Raw genomic sequence first — 24,222 nt, forward strand, 5'->3', positions numbered from 1 at the left:
CTCTAAATGTGGCCGAACCAAAGTCTTATACAACTGTAACATGACCTGCCAACTCTTGTACTCAATACCCCATCTGATGAAGGAAAGCATGCCATATGCCTTCTTGACCACTCTATAGGCCTGCTTTATCACCTTCAGGGAACAATGGGCCTGAACACCCAGATCTCTCTGTTCATCAATTTTCCCAGGACTTTTCCATTTACTGTATAGTTTGCTCTTGAATTAGATCTTCCAAAATGCATCATCTCGCATTTGCCCAGATTGAACTCCATCTGCCATTTATCTGCCCAACTCTCCAATCGGTCTATATTCTGCTGTAATCTCTGACAGTCCCCTTCACTATCTGCTACTCCACCAATCTTAGTGTCATCTGCAGACTTGCTGATGAGACCACCCATACCTTCCTCCAAATCATTTACATATATCACAAACAACAGTGGTCCCAGCACAGATCCCTGTAGAACACCACTGGTCACAGGTCTCCAATTTGAGAAACCCCCTTCCACTACTATTGTCTCCTGCTGCCTAGCCAGTTTTTTAATCCATCTAGCTCGCGTACCCTGGAGCTCATGCTACTTCGCTTTCTCCATCAGCCTGCCATGGGGAACCTTATCAAACGCCTTACTGAAGTCCACATATATGACATCTACAGCCTTTCCCTCAATCAACTTTGTCACCTCCTCAAAGAATTCTATTAAGTTGGTAAGACATGACCTTCCCTGCACAAAACCATGTTGTCTATCATTGACAAGCCCATTTTCTTCCAAATGGAAATAGATCCTATCCCTCAGCATTTTTTCTAGCAGCTTCCCTACCACTGACGTCAGGCTCACCAGTCCATAATTACCTGGATTACCCTTGCTACCGTCCTTAAACAAGGGGGCAACATTAGCAATTCTCCAGTCCTCTAGGACCTCACCCATGTTTAAGGATGTTGCAAAGATGTGTGTTAAGGCCCTCGCTATTTCCTCTCTCGCTTCTCTCATTAACCTGGGATAGATCCCATCCGGACCTGGGGACCTGTCCACCTTAATGCCTTTTAGGATACCCAACACTTACTCCCTCCTTATGCTGACTTGACCTACAGTAATCAAACATCTAATCCTAACCTCAAAATCCATCATGTCCCTCTCCTGGGTGAATACCGATGCAAAGTACTCGTAAAGAATGCCACCCATTTTCACTGACTCAGTGCGTAACCTTCCTTCTTTGTCCTTCAGTGGGCCAATCCTTTCTCTAGTTACACTCTTGCTCTTTATATATGAATAAAAGGCTTTGGGATTTTCCTTAAGAAATTAGGTTAGTTATGCTGTAACCGCTCCTGGAAAAAAAAGACTTTTGCAATTGACAAAGAACATATAAAGGGCACAACAAAACACCATTTACTCTATACGGCAGGCAAGTGAAGGACTGCCTTACATGACAGATGGAGATTGCCATATTATAGGGCATTGCAAGATGTCTGGTACGAAGACTACATCAATAGCCATGGCAAAGAGATTGCATGAACTTCACATGCTGGAGTCAGAGATAACACAGTGTGCAGCTGGAGGAACAGAGCAGGCCAGGCAGCATCAGGAAGCAGGAAAGTTGATGTTTCAGGTCAGAACCCTTCCTCAGAAATGGGGAGGGGAAAGGGAGCTGGGAAATAAATAGAAAGGAGGGGTGGGACTGAGGAAGGTAGGTGAAATGGTGATAGGTGAGTGCAGGTAGGGAGTGATGGGGATTGGACAGTGAGGTGGGAGGGGCAGACAGGTGGGAGAGAGGATGGGCAAATTGTGTCAAGTCAAGGAGGTAGGGATGAGAGGGAGGTTTGGGCGTGGGATGAAGTGATCTTAAAACTGGTGAAATCCATATTTAGGCCATTGGGCTGTAAGCTCCTGAGGTAGAATATGAGGTGTTGCTCCTCCAGTTTGTGGGTGCTGTCATTGTGACACTTTGAAGAACATGTGGACATACACATCATCTAATGTGATGACAGATGAAAGGGAGTACAAGACCAGGAAGGAAAGATACTATTGGGGAATAATATCTTGAGGTTTGGAGTTGGTAAGCTCACAGTAATAATCTTAATTTAGTTATTCCCAATTAAGTTTACTAAATGAATTCAGCAGTTAACTTCTACTAGGGTCCTAGGCTTTAGACTGATATTCATGCAAGTTCAACTTCCTTCAAAACATACCAAAAACGTAACTTATAGTATAAAATGCGCACTAATTATACATTTCAAAGCAGTTTAATTCAATGCAATGATTTATTAAAAAAGTGATTCCATTGAACATGTATTTGCATTTACAAAGAGCACAAGTAATCAAAACCAAGAAAATTTACTTCAGGGGTTGTAATACAATTATTTTTCACTCAAATAAATAGGCAGTTGATAACACTTACAGAAATGCCGCTCCATTACATAGCATCTGTAGCATTTAAAACCTGCAACCATGTCAAACAGCAAAATGAAACTACAAAAAGATCATACTGGTACCCAAACAATTTTAAGCACTTAAGCCTAATGCGCTTGTCGGTTGTTGAAACTGAATGTGCCTCAAATTCCATGAGATGACTCGTTTGCCAGACAACATCACTGGGAAATTTTGATGCTTCTGTTTGTTTAGACTTTGGACAGGAGCCCAGATTCTGGTGCACTTGCTTTGATGAGATTTTGAATCTCCTTGAAATGAGGATGATCCTTGTCAGCGACCAATTGCAGGAGAATGGCTTCACTGGTGGTAATTATAATTCCGGTGCGGGCTAGGCGCTACAAAAAAAACACATTTCCAATACAGCTCAGTGGTGACAAACGTGAAAGAACAACTTCACAACTCCTCTCCCCGCCCTAATTGATTTTCTCTCCTTTCCTGAATATGTTAGGTCTTGCCAGAGTAATTTCACAAATCACAGCCACAACCATACCTTAATTGTGCCAACACGCTGGCGGCACTGAACAAACTGATTGTTTTCTCCTCGTTTTCTGATCAAGAGCTTAGAGACCAACTTGAACCGTCAAACCACCGCCAAGGCTGCAACCAGATGGGCCAGCACAGACACTGTACCCCATTTGGAATTTTCCAGTCCTGGGTGACTCAGTATACTACATGACATTACTATTTCTGCTGTAACCCGTGGTTTGTTAATGAAAATTGGCTGTAACACAATTGATAAATAATGGAAACTGTTTGGATAAGGCAAGCTTTCTACTGTACAGGTATAGCAATTTTCTGTAGTGCAACTTTCTATAGCAAGGTGGCCCAAGAATGCAGCTATCGCGTTATGGGAGAAATACCTGTAATTCAATAATGCACTAGCTTTCAATCTTCCAGTGATCAAATTTCCACCTGTTTGCCAATGGCAACATAACTTTATCTAATCCCTATACACGCCGATGGTGTTAAGAGTAGGTGAGGCTACTTTGGTTTCTAATGACTAAATTTATAATCAATACTAGTTTTCATTTTTGAAGTTTAAAGATAATGTGGTGTAGAAGATAGTTATTAAATCATTAATTAGTCTAGCCCAGTTGTTACCTCCCATGTTATGATGTAAAATAGCCTTCATCTCTTTACAAGGTTTAGCATACCAGGACTAGAGAAGGTTCCCATTGGGCAATTATGCAGCAAATAAATTTTAACATGAATAAAATGTGAAGTTTAGGGAGGGCAGTAGAAATATTACCTACATCTCTGACATTAAATATACCGACACTGCTACAGCAGTAAAAGCATCAAGAAATACAGGAGAACAGTCATTAGAAATAGCATCACAGGTAGAAAAAGAACATCAGTATAAATGCTAACAAAGCACTCAGATTTATTTCTAATGTTACAGAATTCAAAACAGTCCAATATGTACAAAATCCAGGGCAGTTCTCACTTGTAAGTACTACTTACAGTTCTGGTTTCAAGGCTTTCATTTTTGAAGAGAACATAAAAACAGTAGTACAGCCCAAGAACAGGCCCTTCAGCTCACCATGGCAGCTCTGACCATAAAGTAATCCCATATACCTGCACGCAGTCCATATTTCCCTTTTCCCTGCCTATTCATGTAGCTATCTAACTGCCTCTTAAACTTTGCTATTGTATCTGCTTCTACCATTTCTCTTGGCAGTGTGTTCCACACACTTAGCACACTATGCATTAAAAAAAAACTTTTATTGCACATTTCCTTTAACCTTTCCCCCTTCTCACCTTAAACCTATACACCCCTTAGTATTTTATATTTCCCTCCTGGGAAAAAGATTCCCACCTTCTAGCCTACATATGCCTCTCAAGTTTACATGTTTCTATCAGGTTACCCCTCAGCCTCTGACACTCCAGCAAACAATGTAAGTGTGTCCAACATCTCCTTATAACTAATACACTTCAATCCAAGCAACATCCTGATAAACCACTGTTACACACTCTGCAAAGCTTCCACATCCTTCCTAGTGTGGCAAACACAATATTCCAATTGTGGCCGAAATAAAATTTACACAATTGCAACATGACAATTGCAACAAGTCATTCCTCTCCACTGCAGCAAATCAAACTTTGACTAGGAATGCCACTACTCTGCTTTATCTAGATCTCTACTAGTCTTGATGGTCATATATCCCTCAACACTTAGACCTCAATCATTGTCAATCTGCAGCCACTTCTCCGTAATGACTATCAGATAAGTTTCATTCACTTCAATGTATACTATTGATCAATTTACTGTGAATACCAGTACTATGCCAGATTCATAGCATTTCGTTTTCTCTATGTGACTGATACCTTTGAAGCATCTAGTCTTGCTGTTGGTATTTTTAGATGTTTTCGCCCCCTCTGGCATTTCCTGTCATTCTCCAACATTCATTCTACATCTACATTTTGCTCCCTTGCCTTGACTCTATTCGTTAACGTGTTACATTTTTCCAAGCTCGATAACATCACAATTATTTGAATCGAAGCTCTTTACTTCCCTAATTATGCAACCCATGAGGACATCAGGCCCAGCACAGTTCTGGCTTAGATGGCTTAGACCATCCACGACAGAACACCACGGTCTAGCTTTCAAGAAGAGAATAATACCAAAGCACAAGGGGTCGTTAGATACACAAGGTGACATATTTTGAAACTTCCAACAAGAACAGAAGGGAATGGAGGTATACCGCAAAACACAAAGGTGAGCTGCCAAGGAGTGGCATTCAAACCTACAGTTTTTTTCATTTTTCAGGACAATTCGCTAGAAATGCCAAAGTAAAAATGCCAAATTTGCTTCCCCTTACTACGTGAGATGAGTGTGTGCTGACTGGTTGGCAAATCGACACTGATTGCTATACGTATTTCCACAGGGAATGCACCAGTTAATGATGAATGTCAGTTAACTAAAAAGATAACTAACTTAAAAAAGTTGTTCCTTGCTTTTATTTCTTGCAATTTGTCATGAGTGCAAAATGAATAGCTCTAATAAAATGTGCATTTTAATATTCAAATATTGATAAGAATGTCTCCTTAAAACTACATGTTTTAAATATGCTTTTAAAATCCTACCTCCAAAGCAAACATTCTGTCCATCATACTTCTTGAAGAAGTTGCATCAGCGACAATATGAACTTCAAGGCCTCTTCCAATCAGATCCAGTGCAGTCTGCTGTATGCAAACATGAGTCTATATTGGGAGTTTAGGGAGGGGGTTGGGGTTAAAGAAAGGAAATTAACACCAGTTTTAAACCTCAGTTGATATATATTGTAGAAAAACTATTTATTAGATGGTCATTAAGTAGGAACAGTTAACCATTGCATAGAAATTTCTTTTTGTATTTAAAGCCAAATTTAAAAAACTGGCAAAATTTTCTGCACATAATTCTTGGAATTTATTTTCAATTGTGAAAACCAGTTTCTGAAAGAACCTTCATCTTTGGATGTTGTAGTCATTACTTGAAATAAATACAGGACAGATCTGAGCAGAAGCGCTATTGAAGTCTAATTGAGCAGCTGCAAGGCAGTTCCTAGGTATTGTCCTGCAGGCTCAAATAGTAGAAGGACCACGCCGAGACACAGCAGGTTTATCTGTAAGTTTTCTGAAAGCTGCAAAGTCCTCTGCCACTGAATTCTCCAGTGTTGGTCTATTTGATGACTCTGATAATTATAGCTTAGAGAGAGAGGGGTCAGGTTCACATACAGACTATCGTAAAAGACTGTATTTGATAAAATGAGGTTAACAAAGGTGGTAGACAGGAGACTAGCAAGGAACACATTGAAATATTGAGTAAACAGTTGTATTTAAAGGCAATAAATAAATGCAAGGATAACGGAGCTGGATGAAGGACAGTTGTTGGGAGAGGATAGGTTGACTAAATGCAGATTGCATGATGAGAAAGAAAATTGACAGAATAATGTCATTCGCAACTTTGACTAGATCTGTCAGAAATGTTGTGACATGGAAAAACAATTACATAAGTAGATGAACAAGGACTGGATAGGATGGGTAGGTTAGTGGCTAGTGGGTGACATGTTAATGAATTTTGGAATTGCAAGCTGGATTTGAAGCAGTAGTTTGAGGAGACAGGTCAAGAATTGTTTTTGTTAAAAAACAAAGGAGTGATGATGGCTATTTGAAAGAAAAAGATACTGTACCTGATGAAAGGAAACCGTTTACAATGTCAGCTAGCACAGGGGTCAGGAATTAAGCTGAGCAGCCAGCAGTCTAATAGCAATGTAAGTCAAGGAAGGAGGAGATGATTCTTTATGGACAAGATGAGCTTGGAAAAGGTGTGAAGCCTGATGAAAGGAAATGGAAAAGGTTGAGATGGGGTTGGTTTTATCTTCATCATCACTGATACATAACTGACACCAAGTTATCCAACAAAGTGAGGCAATTTTGTCCAAAACCAATTGTCACAGAAAAGTGGAAAAAAATCATAGAACTCAATGCTCAAAACATTAGAAAAAGCCATGAATTCAATACAAAAAGTAAATTTAGTCTGCGTTATTATTAAAGAGAAGTCCCTAACAGTGACAATCAAGAGGTATTACTCTGGAATGCAGGAAGCAAGGATCACAAGTATCAAAGCTCTCATATGCAGTAGGCCATGTCAACACTAGTTGTCTCACATATCTTGTATTATATTAACCATATCTGATGTTAGGATGCTTTAAATTTAGCAGTTTAAGCTTTTATTAAGTATCGCTGGAATAGCATTTTCCTTCAGAAGTGCAGTCTAGCTGTCATTCTTCTTTCCAAATTAAAGTTAGGTCATACGTGGTTCTCTTGGTGCCAGTTTCCCTTCAGTCAGGAATCTGATAGCTGTCCAGCTGTAAAAGCTTTACAGCTGTACTTAATACTGTCTTCACACAATTTTCATACATGTTTACTTATGGAAAGGGTAATTGGATGACAAAGGCTGAAACAATTTCATCTACAAAGCACACATACACTTAACTGTATCCACACAAGACCAAAAAGTAGCAGAGGCAAAATGCTTACTTCATAAAGCAAATTTAGGGGGAGGTAATCACTGGACTGTTAATCCAAAAACTCAGCTAATGTTCTGGGTACACAATTTGGATACCTGCCATGACAGACAGTGGAACTTGAATTCAATAAAAATCTGGGATCAAGAATATAATAATGAACATGAAATCATCAGTTGTTGGATAAACCCATCTGGTTCGCTAATGCCCTTTAGGGAAGGAAACTGCCATCCTTACCTGGTCTGGCCTACATGTGACTCCAGGCCCACAGCAACGTGGTTGACTCTTAACAGAACTCTGGGAAATTAGGGACGGACGCTGGTCCAGCCAGCAATACCCTCTTCCCATTAATGATTTTTTTTTAAAAAAAGAGGTAATCATGTATCGTGGCAAACAGAAAATATGTTGGAAATAAGGGGATTACAATTAAACATTCACAGAAAAAATACTTACATACCTCAACCCCGAACAACACAACACTTTGAACTCCAGGCATTTCATTCAGAGCATCTTCCACAACAGGTACAACCATTGAAAATTTAGTCTTAGGCACAACCATCTTGGCTGTTGTCACATCAATTTCTGCTACAGTACTCCCAAGTCCTTTTGGATATTGTTCAGTGACAATAACAGGAATTCCCAAAATGTGAGCACCCTGAACCTAGAGGCATGATCAAAATAATATTTTAAAAATGCAGAGGGAGGGAACATTATTTTTGAATATAGATTAGTAATAACATTATATATCACATTGTATCAAATTTGATACAGTCTTTCACAAGGTGACATGAGGACACAGACAATGAATGAGGTTAGTGCTACTGATGTTGGAGATTTGAATTTTCAGAAAACATTTGATACAGTGTCATAAGGCAGGTTAGTTAACAAGTTAGAAACGATCCTTAGCAGCATGGATTTAGAAGTTCACTGAAAGATAGAAAACAGAGGGCTGGTACGGGCACTTCTCAGATTGGAGATCAGTTGACAGTAGTGATACCCACAGTGCAGTGTTGGGATCCTCGCACTTACTGATTTAAGTACATGATTTGAAGATGGATGTTGAAGGCAAAATCTCTAAATTTGCAGATGATACTAAGCTAGGGAGAAGCATGAACTGTGAGGATGACATTGAGTGATTTCTGAAAGAGAGACAAGTTGGCTAAATGGACAGATACCTGGCAGATGAAAGTCAATGCAGAAAAACTTGAAGTACTGCATTTTGCTAGAATAAACACAGAACTAGAACATAACAGCACAGTACAGGCCCTTCGGCCCTCCATGTTGTGCCGACCTGTCATACCAATCTCAAGCCCATCTAACCTACACTATTCCACGTACGTCCATATGCTTATCCAATGACGACTTAAATGTACCTAAAGTTGGCGAATCTACTACCTTTGCAGGTAAAGCGTTCCATTCCCTTACTACTCTCTGAGTAAAGAAACTACCTCTGACATCGGTCCTATATCTTTCACCCCTCAATTTAAAGCTATGCCCCCTCGTGCTCTCCGTCACCATCCAAGGAAAAAGGCTCTCCCTATCCACCCTATCTAACCCTCTGATTATTTTATATGTCTCAATTAAGTCACCTCTCAACCTTCTTCTCTCTAATGAAAACAGCCTCAAGTCCCTCAGCCTTTCCTCATCAGACCTTCCCTCCATACCAGGCAACATCCTAGTAAATCTCCTCTGCACTCTTTCCATGCCATAAGTCCAAGGCAAAAAGGGATGGACAATAAGTGCTAGCAAAGTCAGCCTGCCCACATCCCTGAGTGAATAATTTTACAAAAATCAACATGGGGTGGTACTTCCCTGACCCGCTGCAGAGATGTATCAGTTCTGACTCAATGGTACAACTTAGAGGGGAGCACAGGGCAGAGGAACCTTGGGATTCAACTGTATGATTCTCTGAAGGTGTCCAGGCAAATGGAAACAGTTGTTAAAAAGGCTTATAGGATCCTTGGGTTTATAAATAGAGGCACAGGGTATAAAAGCAAGGAAGTGACGCTGCACATCTACATATCGTTGATCAGACCACATTTGGGATACTGTGGTCAGTTCTGGGCACCTTGTTTAAGGAAGAGCCCTAGTGAGAGTCTTAAGGAGATTTAATAGGATGGTGCCAGGAACGAGGGGTTTCAGGTATAAAAAAAATTACAGAGATTGGGCTTATTGTCCTTGGAGCAGAGAAAATCAAAAGGTGACATTATTCAGGTGTTCAAAATTATGAACGACTTTTTGACAGGATAAAGGATGAAATTCTGTTTTCCATTGGTTGGTATGTCAGTAACTATGCATCACAATTTCAAGACTGTTAGGAAGAGAGCCAGGAGTGAGATGAGGAGAAGCTTCTTTATTCAGAGTTGTTAGGATTTGGAATGTGCTGCCTGGGAGTAGTGGAGGCAGATTCCATAGGAGGTTTCAAAAGAGAGCTGGATACATATTTGAAAGGAATGAATTTAGAGGGCTACAGAGATAGAGCCAGAGAATGGGACTAGCCGGGTAGCTGTTTCAGGAGCAGGTACGGACACGATGGGTCTAATGGCCTGTGTACTGTAAATTCATTACTGAAGACATCAAAATCCTATACATATATTGCAGTCTCAGTATCATGGAAACTACAGAGACTCTGTATTAACTTCTACAGATGAAGTAGCAATGAACAGAACAATTCAGCACAATGTACAAATCTATTAATATCTCAAGACCACAGCATTCAGGATTCTGCTATTTGTTGGGAGTTTTGGGGTAGTAATGTCAGTGAAACTGTCGGTATTTAAATAATGCCCCTCTAAAACAAACAAAACAATTCAGAAAGACAGTAAGCAATTTCAATGTTTCTCCATTGCATGCATTACTGAAGACACTCCAGGCTGCAAGCAACCAAAATTCATTAAATTGATGAGGGTTTTATTTTTCTAGCAAAACAACTAGAGTGAAAAGGCTTTTCAACAAATTATTCCCTTGTTATATGAGATTTAAGAGTTTCTAATAGCAACTAATTTTGTAGGTCGTCATGGCATCCAGGTAGCATCACACCTTTGACCTATCAGCTTTGGTTTGAGGCCAGGGCTTGTTGTCGAGGGGATACTTGTAACGTGGTCTAACAAGTTAAGCATCAGCCTCAAGACCCTTTCCAATATATGGCAAGAACAGTAGCCTTCCGGTCAGCTATCAACAGAAAGCAACAGCAACTGACTCCAGTAATTTACCCATGAACACGGAATAATCCAATGGAAGTCTATGGCCCAACTCGCAGAAATGACGACAGGAAAAAAAAGACTAATTTTACAATTTCTGTCAAGAAATATAAATCAATATTCTAAAAACAAAGTGTTTAGCAAAACTTTCTTGCTTTGATGTTCTATGATGTTATTTATGAAGTCTATACCCTGTATGCTTATTAAATAGCCAACATATCAAAACCACGTGAAAAGCAGTCTAATAATTGCTAACACAGCAGCCCCTGAAGACACGAGTGGATGTAAGGAAAATGGAGATAAATAGGAAGTTTAATAGTACAACAGATAGTAACCTTGCCTCTTGACAAAAAGCCCTGGGTCATGGAAGGTGCACTAAATTTGCTGCCAAACAGCTTGATTGTCAACCTACAAATTTTTCCAACATTAACACGGCAGCAAGAGTAAAATGGAAATTCCTGGTCAGGCAAAATTGACACAGACTGTAGTTTCCCTCAAACAATAGCTTCAGGTTAGTGATCTGTTTCAGTAAAAGCAAAGCTATGGAATACAAACGTAAGAGCTTGTTTGTCTGCCTCATGCATCTCTAGTCACAGGAAGTCTTCTGCATCTACAGAAGCAGCCTTAAAATAACAAACTATAAATGTTTGAACTGGACTGGAAAAATCCCTTCTCCAATATTTCTGGATTTGCATGTTATACAAGCAAGATTACGAATCAGCAAAATGCTGGTTTAAATAGTAATAAATCGCACACGATGCATCATAATAAAATGTCCCAAGTATATTATTGTATGAGCTACTCAGCAAACTCCTGAGTCACTTCAGTTTCTGGGAAAAATTTCACGTCATATCAGAACCTTGAGAGAGTTGGGAGCAGAGGTGAGTAGTGGCCAACACTGAACAGAAGGTACCAGGGAAGTCAATAGGCCTGAATGTGCATAAAATCACTTGACTTGATGGACTATATCCCAAGATTCAGAAGGAGATAGCCGAGGAGATTGTGGAGGTATTGGTAGTGACCTTTCAGGAATCTCTGGAGATAGGGTGCCAAAGGACTGAAAAATGGCTAATGCAACACCCGTTTGAGAAGAGAGGGAAGCAGAAGGCAGGAAATATTGGCCTGTTAGCCTGACCTCTGTCATTGGTAAGATTTTCAGATCCGTTATTAAGGGTGAGATCATGGAGTATTTGGAACTACAGCTGAGTCAGCACAGCTTTGTTAAGGGGTCATCATGGCTGACAAATCTGTTCAAATTCTTTGAAGTGGAAATGAGCAAGTTAGATAAAAGAAAGTTAGTGGACGTGATCTATTTTGATTTCTAGAAGGCATTTCACAAGGTGCCACATAGGAGGCTGCTAAATAAGAGCCCATGATGTTCGGGGCAAGGTACTGGCCTGGACAGAGAATTGGCTGACTGGCAGAAGGCAGAATGTGAGGATAAAGGGGTCTTTTTCAGGATGGCAACCGGTGACTAGTGGACTTCTGCAGGGGTCAGTATTGGAAGCACAATTACATCATGCTTTCAAAATCTGGTTGAAGGAACTGACGGCATTGTTGCTCAGCGTGCAATGACACAGATAGATGGAGGGACAGGTAGTGTTGACGAAGCGGGGAGGCTGCAGGAAGACTTGGTCAGACTAGGAAACTCGGCAAAGAAGTGGCTGATGGAATACAATGTGAGAAAGTATGAGGTTATGCACTTCAGTAGAGAGATTACAGACTATTTCTAAATGGTGAAAGCTTGCAGAAATCCGAAGCACATTACACCTTCGAAGTCCTAGTTCAAGATTCCCTTATGGTTAACATGCAGGTGACTGAGGGAAGATGATGGCCTCGTGGTATTATCGCTGGATTGTTAATCCAGAGACCCAGGTAAAGTTCTGGGGACCTGGGTTCAAATTCTGCAACAGATGGTGGAATTTGAATTCAATAAATATCTGGAATTTACAGTCTAATGATGACTGTGAATTCATTGTTGGTTGTCAGGAAAAAAAAAACACCTGGTTCACTATGTCCTTTGGGGAAAGAAACTGTCATCCTTACCTGGTCTGGCCTAAATGTGGCTTCAAGCCCACAGCAATGTGGTTGACTCTCAACTGCCATCTGGGCAAGTGGGATAGGCAGTAAATGCTGCATAGCCAGCAACACCATCATCCCGAGAATGAATAAAAGAATAAAGGAGGTTCATTTGACAGTTAGGAAGTCAAATGTAATAGTCACATTCATTTCAAAATGCAAGAGGAGAGATGTACTGCCGAGGCTGAAGAAGGGTCTAGGTCTGAAACATCAGCCTCCCTGCTTGGCCTGCTGTGTTCATCCAGCTCTACACCTTGTTATCTCAGATTCTCCAGCATCCGCAGGTCCTGTTATCTCTAAAGCTCTTGTGAGATTGTTTTTGCATTATTGTGAGCAGTTCTGGGTCCCTATTTAAGGATGGATGTGTTGGCCTTGCAGGGGGTCCAGAGGAGGTTCACAAGAATGATCCTGGGGTTGAAAGGCTTGTAATATGAGGAGTGGTTGTGGTCTCTTGGTCTGTACTCGGAGTATAGAAGGTTGGGGGAGAATCTCATTGAAACTTACTGAATACTAAAAGGCCTGGACAGAATGAACATGGAGAAGATACTTCCGCTAATGGACGAGACTAGGACTGAGAGCACAGCCTCAGAGTGAAGGGCTACCCCTTAGAAATGAGATGAATAGGAACTCATTCACTCAGATGGTGATGACTCTGAGGAGGTCATTGCCACTAAAAGCTGTGGAGGCAAAGTCATTGAGTGTTTTTGGGTTAGATTGGTGTTTGACTAGTAATGGGAGCAAGGGCTATGGGGCAAAGGCAGGAGATGGGATTGAGAAAAATATCAGCCATGATTGAATGGAGGAGCAGATTCAATGGGCTGAATGACCTAATTCTGCTTCTCTATCTTACGTTAAACTGGCAGTGGTGCAGATTTAACAGATCTCTATCCGTTAATCCTGATGGGAGAACCTACCTATTCATAAAATCTAGGTTAGTACAGCAGAACTGCACCAGCCACAAGGTATAATCCTCAAACATTCAGGCCAACTCAATTTAAAAAAAAACAATTTCCATTCCTGCTCGTAATTAAAAGGACAGAGATCACAACACCTCCTATACTTAAATGAATTTATGTTTTCAAAGTAAACCATATCATATGATATCTTTGATATAGTCATACAAAGGAAACATATAAATGGTAAAAGGCTGTCTAAAACCGTACATGTTTGTAGGAATACTACAATGGCACCACTGGACATAAAAATCCTTAGCACAAGAGTTTATAAAAAAATTTTAAAAAGATATAATTCTGGTAATACATAAATAGTCTTCTTTTCAAACTGTGCTAAAAAATCCATAAAGACAATATTAGTTATATGTCAGAGTAACAGGAAATAAAAAACCAGCACTTAGATAGCACCATTTATGATCTCAGGACTAGCAGTCTAGGTACCTCGATCACTAAAAAAATCTACAATCGGTATAGGAAATACATCAAGAGTTTAAAACATGCTGGTCTTTGTAATATTAATGGCTGGAAATCAAGGAGTTAGAATGTATACTTGAGCTACACAAAGCCCTTGATACATCACACATAGCGTACTGACAAGTAATTCTGTGTAACATTTATAACAAGTCCTGCAGGACTACAGTGTATATTTAACATTCTGATGCCCGGACTTCAAGAGTTAAATTTCAAGAAAAGATTACGCAAAGCTTAGTTGTATACCGGAGAACTTAGAAACTCCAGGGATGATTTGACTAAACTATAAAATATCCAAGGGGAAAAAAGTTGGGATAAAAAATATTAAAAATGGAAAAGCTTGAGGTTACAAGGATTGATTGAGAGAAACTGCTTCCACTCATTGTCGAGTTTATGACAGGGACACAATCTAAAAGATGAGTGAAAACATTTCAACACAGTAAATATTACAACCCTGGAATTCACTTTTGATGCTCAACTATGCAGATTAACAATGGTAATGTATTTGATATGGTTATACATAAACTTCCAAAAAAGGCATTGATAAAGTGCAACATACCAGCAAAGTTGAAGAATATGGAATAAAAGGGACAGTGGCATCATGTTTACAAAGTTCTTTGAACGATAGGAAACAGCAGTGAGTAATCATTCCTGGAATTAAGAAAGGTACATTGTGGGGTTCCCAGGCTTGGACCACTGCTTCCTTGATCTAATTAATGACCGAGAGTTACAACTGTGTCATTCATACAAATATTTTAGATGACATAATACTTCGAAGTATTGTGAAATAGGAATTGGATTGCAATAAACTTCAAGGACACAGACAAACAATAGAATGAGCAATGTGTATTGAAAGAAATTTAATGAATGTTACATGATATACTTCAGAGGAAGCATTTGGTTAGGCATTGTGTGTAAATCGGAAAAGGTGATGAGACAAATTGAGAAAGCAATTCATTTAGACACACGAGGTTCCAGACTTTACAAATAATGGCCTAAGGATACAAAAGAAAATAATTTTAAGTAATCTCTACAGAATATCAGTGTGACCTGAATCGGAGTATTGCATCCAAGTGCACTTCAGGAAGGATGAGAAGCTATTCCAGAGGCTGCAGGAAAAATTTGCAAGGGTAGTTCCAGGGATGAGAGACTTCAAAGGTCTCAAAAGAATGGAGAAGCTGGGGCACTCCTCCTTAGAGGAAGATTGACAGGAGATGTGATAGAGATGTTCAAAATCATGAAAGACTAATACAGAGTGAGATAGGGAGAAATTTTGTGTGAACATTTTCACATACTGGAATGCAGTGGCTGAGAATGGTGCATACAAATTCACTTGCGGCTTTCAAAGAGGACTGTATAATTATCAAATAAAATCAACTACAAAGCCACAGGGAAAAGGCAAGGGAAGGGGTCCAACTGAGCTGTACTTGCAGAAAGCTAACTTGGACAAGACCAATCAATGGTTCTCTTCCCATGCTGAAGCAGTCGATGGACCGTAAAAATCCAATTCTGAGGGGGTCTTTGGTTATCAAACTCTCATGAGTATTACAAATCGAACAATCTCTCATTGAATAATGCAATAGTCCAGCCCCACTCCAATGTTCCCACCCCTTCCACAGCTGACAAAACTTCTCTTGAACTGTAGTTGCTGTTATAGAATTTACACTAGCCAGTTTGCCCACAGATAAGTGATCAGGAAAATCTTGAATAAAAATCTGTTCTCAATGGCCAACATTAGGGAAATAAAAATCATTTAAACCTATTTAAAACAATGTTTAACTTTTATTGTTTCACATTGCTAGAGAGAGCATGAAGAAAAATTTGAACAAAAAACACAAATTTTGTGTAAAAATGCAGCAGAGCTGGATCACATTTCAGAATGAATAAAAACTTAAGAAAACTCACCAGCCTTTGGCCCACACTTATGATGTCTCCAAAATACTTGATTGCAGGCCTGAACCTTTCCTGCATGTCACAACAGAAAAACACAGTACTGGAAGTCACTAGGTTTCCAAGCGAAGTAATCTGGTTAAATAAAGACAAAAAAGTATTTGTCACAATGGGTCATTTCATTTTTTTGTGATCAAAGTAACAAATATTAGACATACAATAGGTTGGGTGATGGAAATGCTGTTTATAGTAGTCAATGTACAGAATCAGACTATTAGCTCAGGACAGTGAACATATGTGCAATGTCGCAGACATCGCATGCCCAATGTATTTAAAAGCTTACTATTCATCATTGGAAACATTTCGCTTGCAATTTACAAGATCCACATATGACTTTTCCAGATCAACGCTTACAGCCGTACCCCTCAAACATATGAAAATCTGACAATAATGGGACCAGTTCATTACATAAAGCATCCCTGCTGTGTCATGACATCATTGATCTGTTTCTTTAACTTTTTTTGACAGAGCCACCTGATCTAAAAACAAAAGAAGCAAATACTGCAGATGATTGAAGTCTGAAACAAACTGAATGCTGTAGAAACTCAGCAGGTCTGGCATCATCTGTAGAGGGAGGAAGGAAGGAAGAGGGGATAGACAGAGACAGATGACATTTGGAGTCTTGTAGGATTCTTCTACAGAATTGGTTCCCAGTTAATTTGGTTACCCTACCCACAGATGAGACAAAAAAAAATCACCTTTTCCTTCACATTTTCGAGAAAATCTATGCAGCTGTTTTAGTGATGTAGTTCCAATATAAAACAAATATCTGAAAAAAAATTCAGTATTTTTTCTGGCCTATTTCTCAGGATATTAAAAACAATAAGCCATGATTACATTGTGAAAAGAAGCATACCTAATGATCATGTGTATGAAAAAAACTCCCTATTTTGATTTTGTATAAATTCAACATTTGAATTTTAAAATACTATTTGGTAAAGTACACAAAACAAATGACAGATTTTACATCTGGATGGCTGGGCTGGAAAGCACTGTGATAGAGAATTATGTAGATCTAAATACCAATAAGCCAAATATTCTGGTCTAAAGCTACTTCACTTAACGTTGGTTTCAAATTAAACATGTTTAAGCAGTAAGAAACCAGTTGTATCCATTCATAACTATTAATCTATAAAAAAGTATGGTATTCCAATTAAAAAATCATAACTAATGAATAGGCAGACTCAAAAACATAGTTAGTCTGCATTGGGGCAACATTCTGCTGTAGCATAACTAATATATGTCAGCAATTACTGGCTACAGGGAGACATGGACAATTATGAACTGCACCATACTGTCAACCACTCGGGACAGGCAATAAATGCTGGCCCAGCCAGCGACACCCACATACCATGCGTGAATTAAAAAACCTACAGACAAAAAAGTAAAGGTGGGAAGCTACAATAATTATCCAATGCATGTAGTGTGATGCAACTTAAATATTTTAGATTATCGATGTAGAAAGATTACATATTTTACCCCCAAAAGGAAACAATTCTTGTAATTATGAAAAATCACAAGATCATTAAGATGCTGGGCGAGAAAACCAGTACAGTCTCAATATGCCATGTATGGAGGGAAGGTCTTACGAGGAAAGGCCGAGGGACTTGAGGCTGTTTTCATTAGAGAGAAGGTGGTCGAGAGGTGACTTAATTGAAACATATAAAATAATCAGAGGGTTAGGCAGGGTGGATAGGGAGAGCCTTTTTCCTGGGATGGTGACGGCGAGCACGAGGGAACATAGCTTTAAATTGAGGGGTGAAAGATATAGGACAGATGTCAGAGGTAGTTTCTTTACTCAGTAAGGGAATGGAACGCTTTACCTGCAAAGGTAGTAGATTCACCAACTTTAGGTACATTTAAGTCGTCATTGGATAAGCATATGGACGCACATGGAATAGTGTAGGTTAGATGGGCTTGAGATTGGAATGATAGGTCGGCACAACATCGAGTGCCGAAGGGCCTGTACTGTGCTGTAATGTTCTATGTATCATGTATCTTTTGCATCATGTATTATGCTGCAACTGTACAAAACGCTAGTGAGGCCTCATTTGGAATACTGCGTGCAGTTCAGGTCACCCCATTACAGGACGGATGTGGAAGCATTGGAAAAGGTGCAGAGAACATTTACCAGTATGTTGCCTGGTCTGGAGCGCAGGCCCTATGAAGAAAGGCTGAGGGGCTTGGGTCTGTTCTCATTGGAGAACACTAAGAGGGGAATTAATAGAGACATACAAGATGATCAGAGGATTAGATAGGGTGGACAGTGAGTGTCTTTTCCGAGGATGATGACTTCAGCTTGTACAAGGGGGCACAGCTACAAATTGAGGGGTGATAGATTTATGACAGATGTCAGAGGCAGGTTCTTTACTCAGAGTGGTAAGGGCATGGAACACCCTGCCTGCCAATGTAGTTAACTCAACCACATTAGGGGCATTTAATCAGTGCAAGCACATGGATGCTGGGATAGTGTAGGGGGATGGGCTTAGATTAGTTCATAGCTCAGCGCAACAGAGGGCCAAGAGACCTGTTCTGCGCTGTATTGTTCTATGTTCTATCTTTTTCCAAAATTCAAATTTTAAAGATGAAGAGAATTGTAATAATTAACAAAATGTTTAGTTACAAAGATCCTTATTACATACTGTCTGTCTATAATTATGATTTCCTTAAGTCAAATTTTAGAAAGTTCTCCTTCACCTGCACGCAGTGCATAAATGCTGCAGCTGCTGAAAGAAACCAAAGTGAATTAGCAGAGTCATTAATTCAAGTCCCCACAGATGACGATTAAACATCTTATTCTCTGGTGCTAGGACATCATCTCGAAAGACAATAAAGCACTTTCACAGAGCTCGTGTTGCATTCTTAAAACAGTGGATATCTTTACATCTGTGACAGGATGTTCCGTTGAAACCAAACTGAAGTATGCCATGCAAACTACACCGAATATGGCAAAATGAGAACACTAAGAGTGGACCTGCTAGTCATTCACTGTATCATCACCTGAGAACAAGACAAGGGCAATACAGAGATGCAACTCATCATTTAATGGCAATATGCGACACGCTATCACTCCAAACAATGGAACAACATGCTTAAACACGACTGAAGGAGAATTCTTTTTTATACTTCTTAGAGATACACACATCCCTAGCATGGCAGTATCTTGTTACCTATTTCCAATTTTTTTTCAAAAAGAGGTGTTTTCAACCACCTTCTTGAAATACTACAATTAATCTGGGGTAGGTACCCCACAGAGTGATGTTGAGGAGTTCCTGGGTTACAATGGAGTAATGTCAACAGGACAACGATACAGTTCCATGTCAGGATGGTGCATGACCAGGAAGGGAATTTGTAGCAGTTGGTGATCCCCTGCATCTGCTGTCCTTGCACTTCAATGTGGTAGAGTCATAGAATTGGAAGGTGTTGCTGAAGGAGGCTTGGCCAGTTGTTCAAATACGTCTTGTAAGTAGTATACTGCTGAAACTGTGTGCCAGTGGTTGAGGGCGAGAATGTGATACCAATCAAATGGTCTGCTTTGTCTTGGGTGCTGCCAGGCTTCTCAAGTTTTTGAAGTTGTATTCATTTAAGCAAGTGGAAAGTATCCTATCACTCTCAACTTCTGATCTGTTGATACTGGACAGGCTTTGGGCAGTCAGAAAGTGAGTATTTGTTGCGGAATTCCTAGCCTCTGACATGCTCCTGTTGCTACAGTATTTATTTTGCTGGTCCAATTACATTTCTGGTCAATGGTAACCCAAAAGACATTGATGATGGGGCTTTCAGTAGAAGTAATATCTTTCAAGGTCAATAGGAGAGATAAGTAATTACTTGTGGTCTGAATGTTACTTGCCACTTATCAGTCCAAGTATGAATGCTGTCCAGATCTTGTTGCATTAATGTTGGCTCAACTGCTAGCTTTCTGATCACACTGGTCACAAATCAGCAACTCTCTTCCTTGCAGCTTCAAATTTGACTATCCCAAAGTCAGCTTACAAGGTTTCTGAAGTGTGTAACTGGGTCATTGTTGACTAATATTCAACATCTGTCGATGATCCTCTGAAATGATGAGATTTCCTAAAGCCCTGGAGCTAATGAATTGCAAATTCTGTAAATGAAAAACAGTAGAACAAAGATATTTAAAAGGTTAAATAAACATGAATAATTCCTTTCTTTATTGTGTGCATATGTATTTGACATTCTAACTTTACAAAATAAGATATGGTATATGGTTTTGAAATTCAACAGACGGTTATTTACCCATGAAATTTTATCAGCAGTTTGACTGAACAACAATATTTTAGAAATCACGTATAGAGTTGTACAGCATGGAAGCAGACCCTTCAGTCCAACTCGTTCATGCCAACCAGATATCCTAAATTAATCTAGTCCCATTCGCCAGCATTTGGCCCATTCAGGGAGACCAGGATTGAACGCAGTGCTCTAAAAGTCTCTCTGACCACATGAACTTCTTCACTCTGGGCACTGTTTTCTATGTGATTTGCTACTTCTTTGACATGTGTCTTCCTTGTTTCTTCATTAACTTCTCTATTCATCCTTCACATACTGGTTGAAAATCTGCAGTAGGTCCTTTCTTCACCCTCTGATGCAACAACTACACATTACAGAATCTTCTGCCATGTGTGATGGCAATTTTATCCTTATTACTGTCATCGCTAATATACTGATATAGGAGGAAACTACGTTCTCATTACTGAACAAGACGTATGAGCTTGTCACCTTGATACATATTTTAATACTGAAGCCCAGTTCACATTTGCAAGGTTTCGTGTAGGTATATCTATATCCAAATTATATTTTAAAAATAATTTTAATGAAGCAGGATGCCGTATGTAAAAGTTTAAACAGAAGCATAATGTCAACACTCCTGAGCAGTGGAAATCCGTGAGTTAATTTTACAACTGGACTGGGAATTTCTCAAAGCACTATGGACAACCGATGAAATTGAACTTGGTTATAAGGCAGACACCTACAGTCTGCCCAGACTATAGACAGAAGGTCCAGGAGAATGAACACTCTCTGGAATAAAGTCTATTGCAGATTTTATCTGTAAAAATGATCACATTAGAACTACACTATTAATAAGTAAAACCAAAGTGAATGAATTAAAACTTATTTAACAATGCAATTATAAAATAGATATTTTTCACAAATTTTTAATCAATGGTTTAACAAGCAAAAATGTTACTGCCAGTAATTTAAAACAAAACAGAAATATCATTCAGTTGAGCACTGCAAATTACAGCAGCAAATCTCACATTTATACAGCTGTACAGAGATTGTTTTGAAAACAATCAACTGATAATAAGAGCATGAGTGAGTGTGAACAGCATCTTCCGAAAACAGCTAGAATTATCTCTGCAAATAATTGCAGACCCTGTTCTTCACCACTTCCCCTACATATACAGCACAGACAGGGATAAAGTGAAGGGTTGGATACGGTCAGGGGATGGAGACACAGTGATGACTGGAGGCTGGTTGGGGAGGGTGGGGATACAGCAGGGGTGGTTAGGGTGGGGTGTTGGGGGAGTCTTAGCGTGTGGGGTCACAGTGGGGGGGGTAGCTATGGGGGGGATTAGGGTGGGGTCACGATGGGGGGGCCGAGGTAGACACAGTGGGGGCCGGGGGGGGGGCGCCAGGGGACACAGTGGGGGCCGGAGCGAGGGGGCACAGTGGGGGCCGGGGGGGGGAGCGAGGGGGCACAGTGGGGGCCAAAGGGGGGGGCACAGTGGGGGCCGGAAGAGGGGACACAGTGGGGGCGGGGGGGGGGAGGCGCAGTGGGGGGGGGGGGGGGGGAGAGGGGGGGGGGGCGAGACAGGGAGTTATTGGTGGTTGAGGGGGTGCCACAGTGGGGGCGGGAGTGATTGGGGGTTGAGGGGGGTGGGGGGGAGTGATTGAGGGTTGGGGGGTGAGTGGTTGAGGGGGGTTGAGTGATTGGGGGTTGGGGGGGGTGAGTGATTGGGGGGGGTGAGTGATTGGGGGTTGAGGGGGGGAGTGATTGGGGGTTGAGGGGGGGAGTGATTGGGGGTTGAGGGGGGGAGTGATTGGGGGTTGAGGGGGGGGAGTGATTGGGGGTTGAGGGGGGGGGGGAGTGATTGGGGGTTGAGGGGGGGGGAGTGATTGGGGGTTGAGGGGGGGGGAGTGATTGGGGGTTGAGGGGGGGGGAGTGATTGGGGGTTGAGGGGGGGGGAGTGATTGGGGGTTGAGGGGGGGGGAGTGATTGGGGGTTGAGGGGGGGGGGAGTGATTGGGGGTTGAGGGGGGGGAGTGATTGGGGGTTGAGGGGGGGGAGTGATTGGGGGTTGAGGGGGGGGAGTGATTGGGGGTTGAGGGGGGGAGTGATTGAGGGTTGGGGGGGAGTGATTGAGGGTTGGGGGGGGAGTGATTGAGGGTTGGGGGGGGAGTGATTGAGGGTTGGGGGGGGGAGTGATTGGGGGTTGGGGGGACACAGTGGGGGGAATGATTGGGGGTTGAGGGGGGGATAGTGGGGGGAATGATTGGGAGTTGAGGGGGGGACAGTGGGGGGAATGATTGGGAGTTGAGGGGGGGACAGTGGGGGGAGTGATTGGGAGTTGAGGGGGGGACAGTGGGGGGAGTGATTGGGGGTTGAGGGTGGGGACACAGTGGGGGAGTGATTGGGGGTTGAGGGTGGGGACACAGTGGGGGGGTTATTGGGGGTTGAGGGCAGGGACACAGTGGGGGGCATTATTGGGGGTTTAGGGTGGGGAAACAGTGGGTGGGTTATTGGGGGTTTACAGTGGGGGGGTTATTGAGGGGTTTGCAGGAAATACATTGGGGGGGTTATTGAGGGGGTTATAGTGGGGATTCAGTGGGGGGGGTTTATGGGGTTTAGGGTGGGTATACAGTGGGGGGAGTTATTGGGGGTTTAGGTTGGGAATACAGTGGGGAGGTTATCGGGGGGGTTATAGTGGGGCGGTTATTGTGGGGCGGTTATTGAGGTGGTGATAGCGGGGATTCAGTCGGGGGGGTTTATGGGGTTTAGGGTGGGGATACAATGGAGGGGTTTAGTGGGGAGTTTAGGGTGAGGATACAGTGCAGGGATTATTGGGGGGTTTAGGCTGGGGCTAGAATGGAGGGGTTATGGTATATAGTCGAGGGGGTGGAGAACACGGAGGGGGGTGGGGGTGGAGAACACGGAGGGGGGTGGGGGTGGAGAACACGGAGGGGGGTGGGGGTGGAGAACACGGAGGGGGGTGGGGGTGGAGAACGGGTTGGGAGGAGTGAGGGTGTCCGGGGCCGCACTCACCGGCACTTGCAGAGACACCAGCCGCAGCTTACACCTCTCGTTGACGACGAAGCCCTTGGGCAGGTCGATGTACTCGCCCCATTCGGGTGACTCCAACTGGATGATGAACTTGCGATGGACTCCAATCAGGCCGCCGTAAAGACTGAGGAACTTCTGTATGAGTACCTCATGACCGGAGCCGGCCGGTACCGAGCTGGCCCGGGAGAAACTTGAGAAGGAGAACAGGACCGGCACACCACACTCGGCCATCTTGCCGCTCCGTCACCGCGTCCCCCAGCCCCGCCCCCTCAGCAACGACCACGCGCAGCAACCTCCTCCATGCCCGTCATTCTGGCCCCGCCCCGATCACGGCCACGCCCCCTTAGCGCCTTCCATCCAGCAACTTTCGCCAGTCCCGTTCCTCTGCCCCTGCTCCCAGATCTCGGCACCGGCCCCGCCCAAAGCCCTGCCCCCTGAGTGTCAACCCCGCCCAACAACCTATCCCCCGCCAGCGTTCTCCTAACTCCGCCCCCGTCTGCCAGGTGCCGCCCTCTAGCCCCTCCTACTCTTCCTGTGGAGCTCCCCGCTTCTGCATTGCCGCCTCCAACCTGGCCCGGTATTAAACATCTGGCCTTTGTTTCTCTTCACCTTTTCACATCCCCGTGAACTTTCTGACATTGTTCATGCTGTGATTTACTCCATGCTAACGAAAAAGCCGCCAGTTTTTCATTTCTGCCTTCTTATTTTCAGGTAGCATTCTAATGTGCAAAAACCAAGTTTCTGGAAGAGCTCAGCAGGTCTGGCAGCATCTGTGAAGGAAAAAAAGAGTTAACTGAGAAAGAGTCACCAGACCCGAAATATTAACTCTTCTCTC

The 24,222-nt window shown here is 42.0% G+C and overlaps 1 protein-coding gene across 1 annotated transcript; it reads right to left on the reverse strand.

Moving 5' to 3' along the window:
* Positions 1-2,254: 2,254 nt before the first annotated feature.
* On the reverse strand, positions 2,255-23,642 carry isoc1 (isochorismatase domain containing 1). Its single transcript, XM_048528374.2, has 5 exons — positions 23,370-23,642; positions 16,041-16,160; positions 7,890-8,093; positions 5,511-5,627; positions 2,255-2,758 (listed from the first exon to the last, which is right to left on the reverse strand). The coding sequence occupies exons 1-5, from the start codon at positions 23,616-23,618 to the stop codon at positions 2,612-2,614; spliced, it is 837 nt and encodes a 278-aa protein (XP_048384331.1). The 5' UTR covers positions 23,619-23,642; the 3' UTR covers positions 2,255-2,611.
* Positions 23,643-24,222: the final 580 nt, after the last annotated feature.

The sequence above is a fragment of the Stegostoma tigrinum genome, chromosome 3 (assembly GCF_030684315.1).
Source record: "Stegostoma tigrinum isolate sSteTig4 chromosome 3, sSteTig4.hap1, whole genome shotgun sequence".
Classification (NCBI taxonomy): Eukaryota; Metazoa; Chordata; class Chondrichthyes; order Orectolobiformes; family Stegostomatidae; genus Stegostoma; species Stegostoma tigrinum.

Bases quoted from the DNA above. Each gene is read 5' to 3' on its own strand.
- isoc1 (XM_048528374.2), bottom strand. From the start codon at position 23,618: ATGGCCGAGTGTGGTGTGCCGGTCCTGTTCTCCTTCTCAAGTTTCTCC. The intron at 5,628-7,889 runs GTATGTAAGTAT...CTCCCAATATAG, and splicing joins TTGTGTTGTTCGGGGTTGAG to ACTCATGTTTGCATACAGCA. The intron at 2,759-5,510 runs GTAGGATTTTAA...TTTTTTTTGTAG, and splicing joins ACAGAATGTTTGCTTTGGAG to CGCCTAGCCCGCACCGGAAT.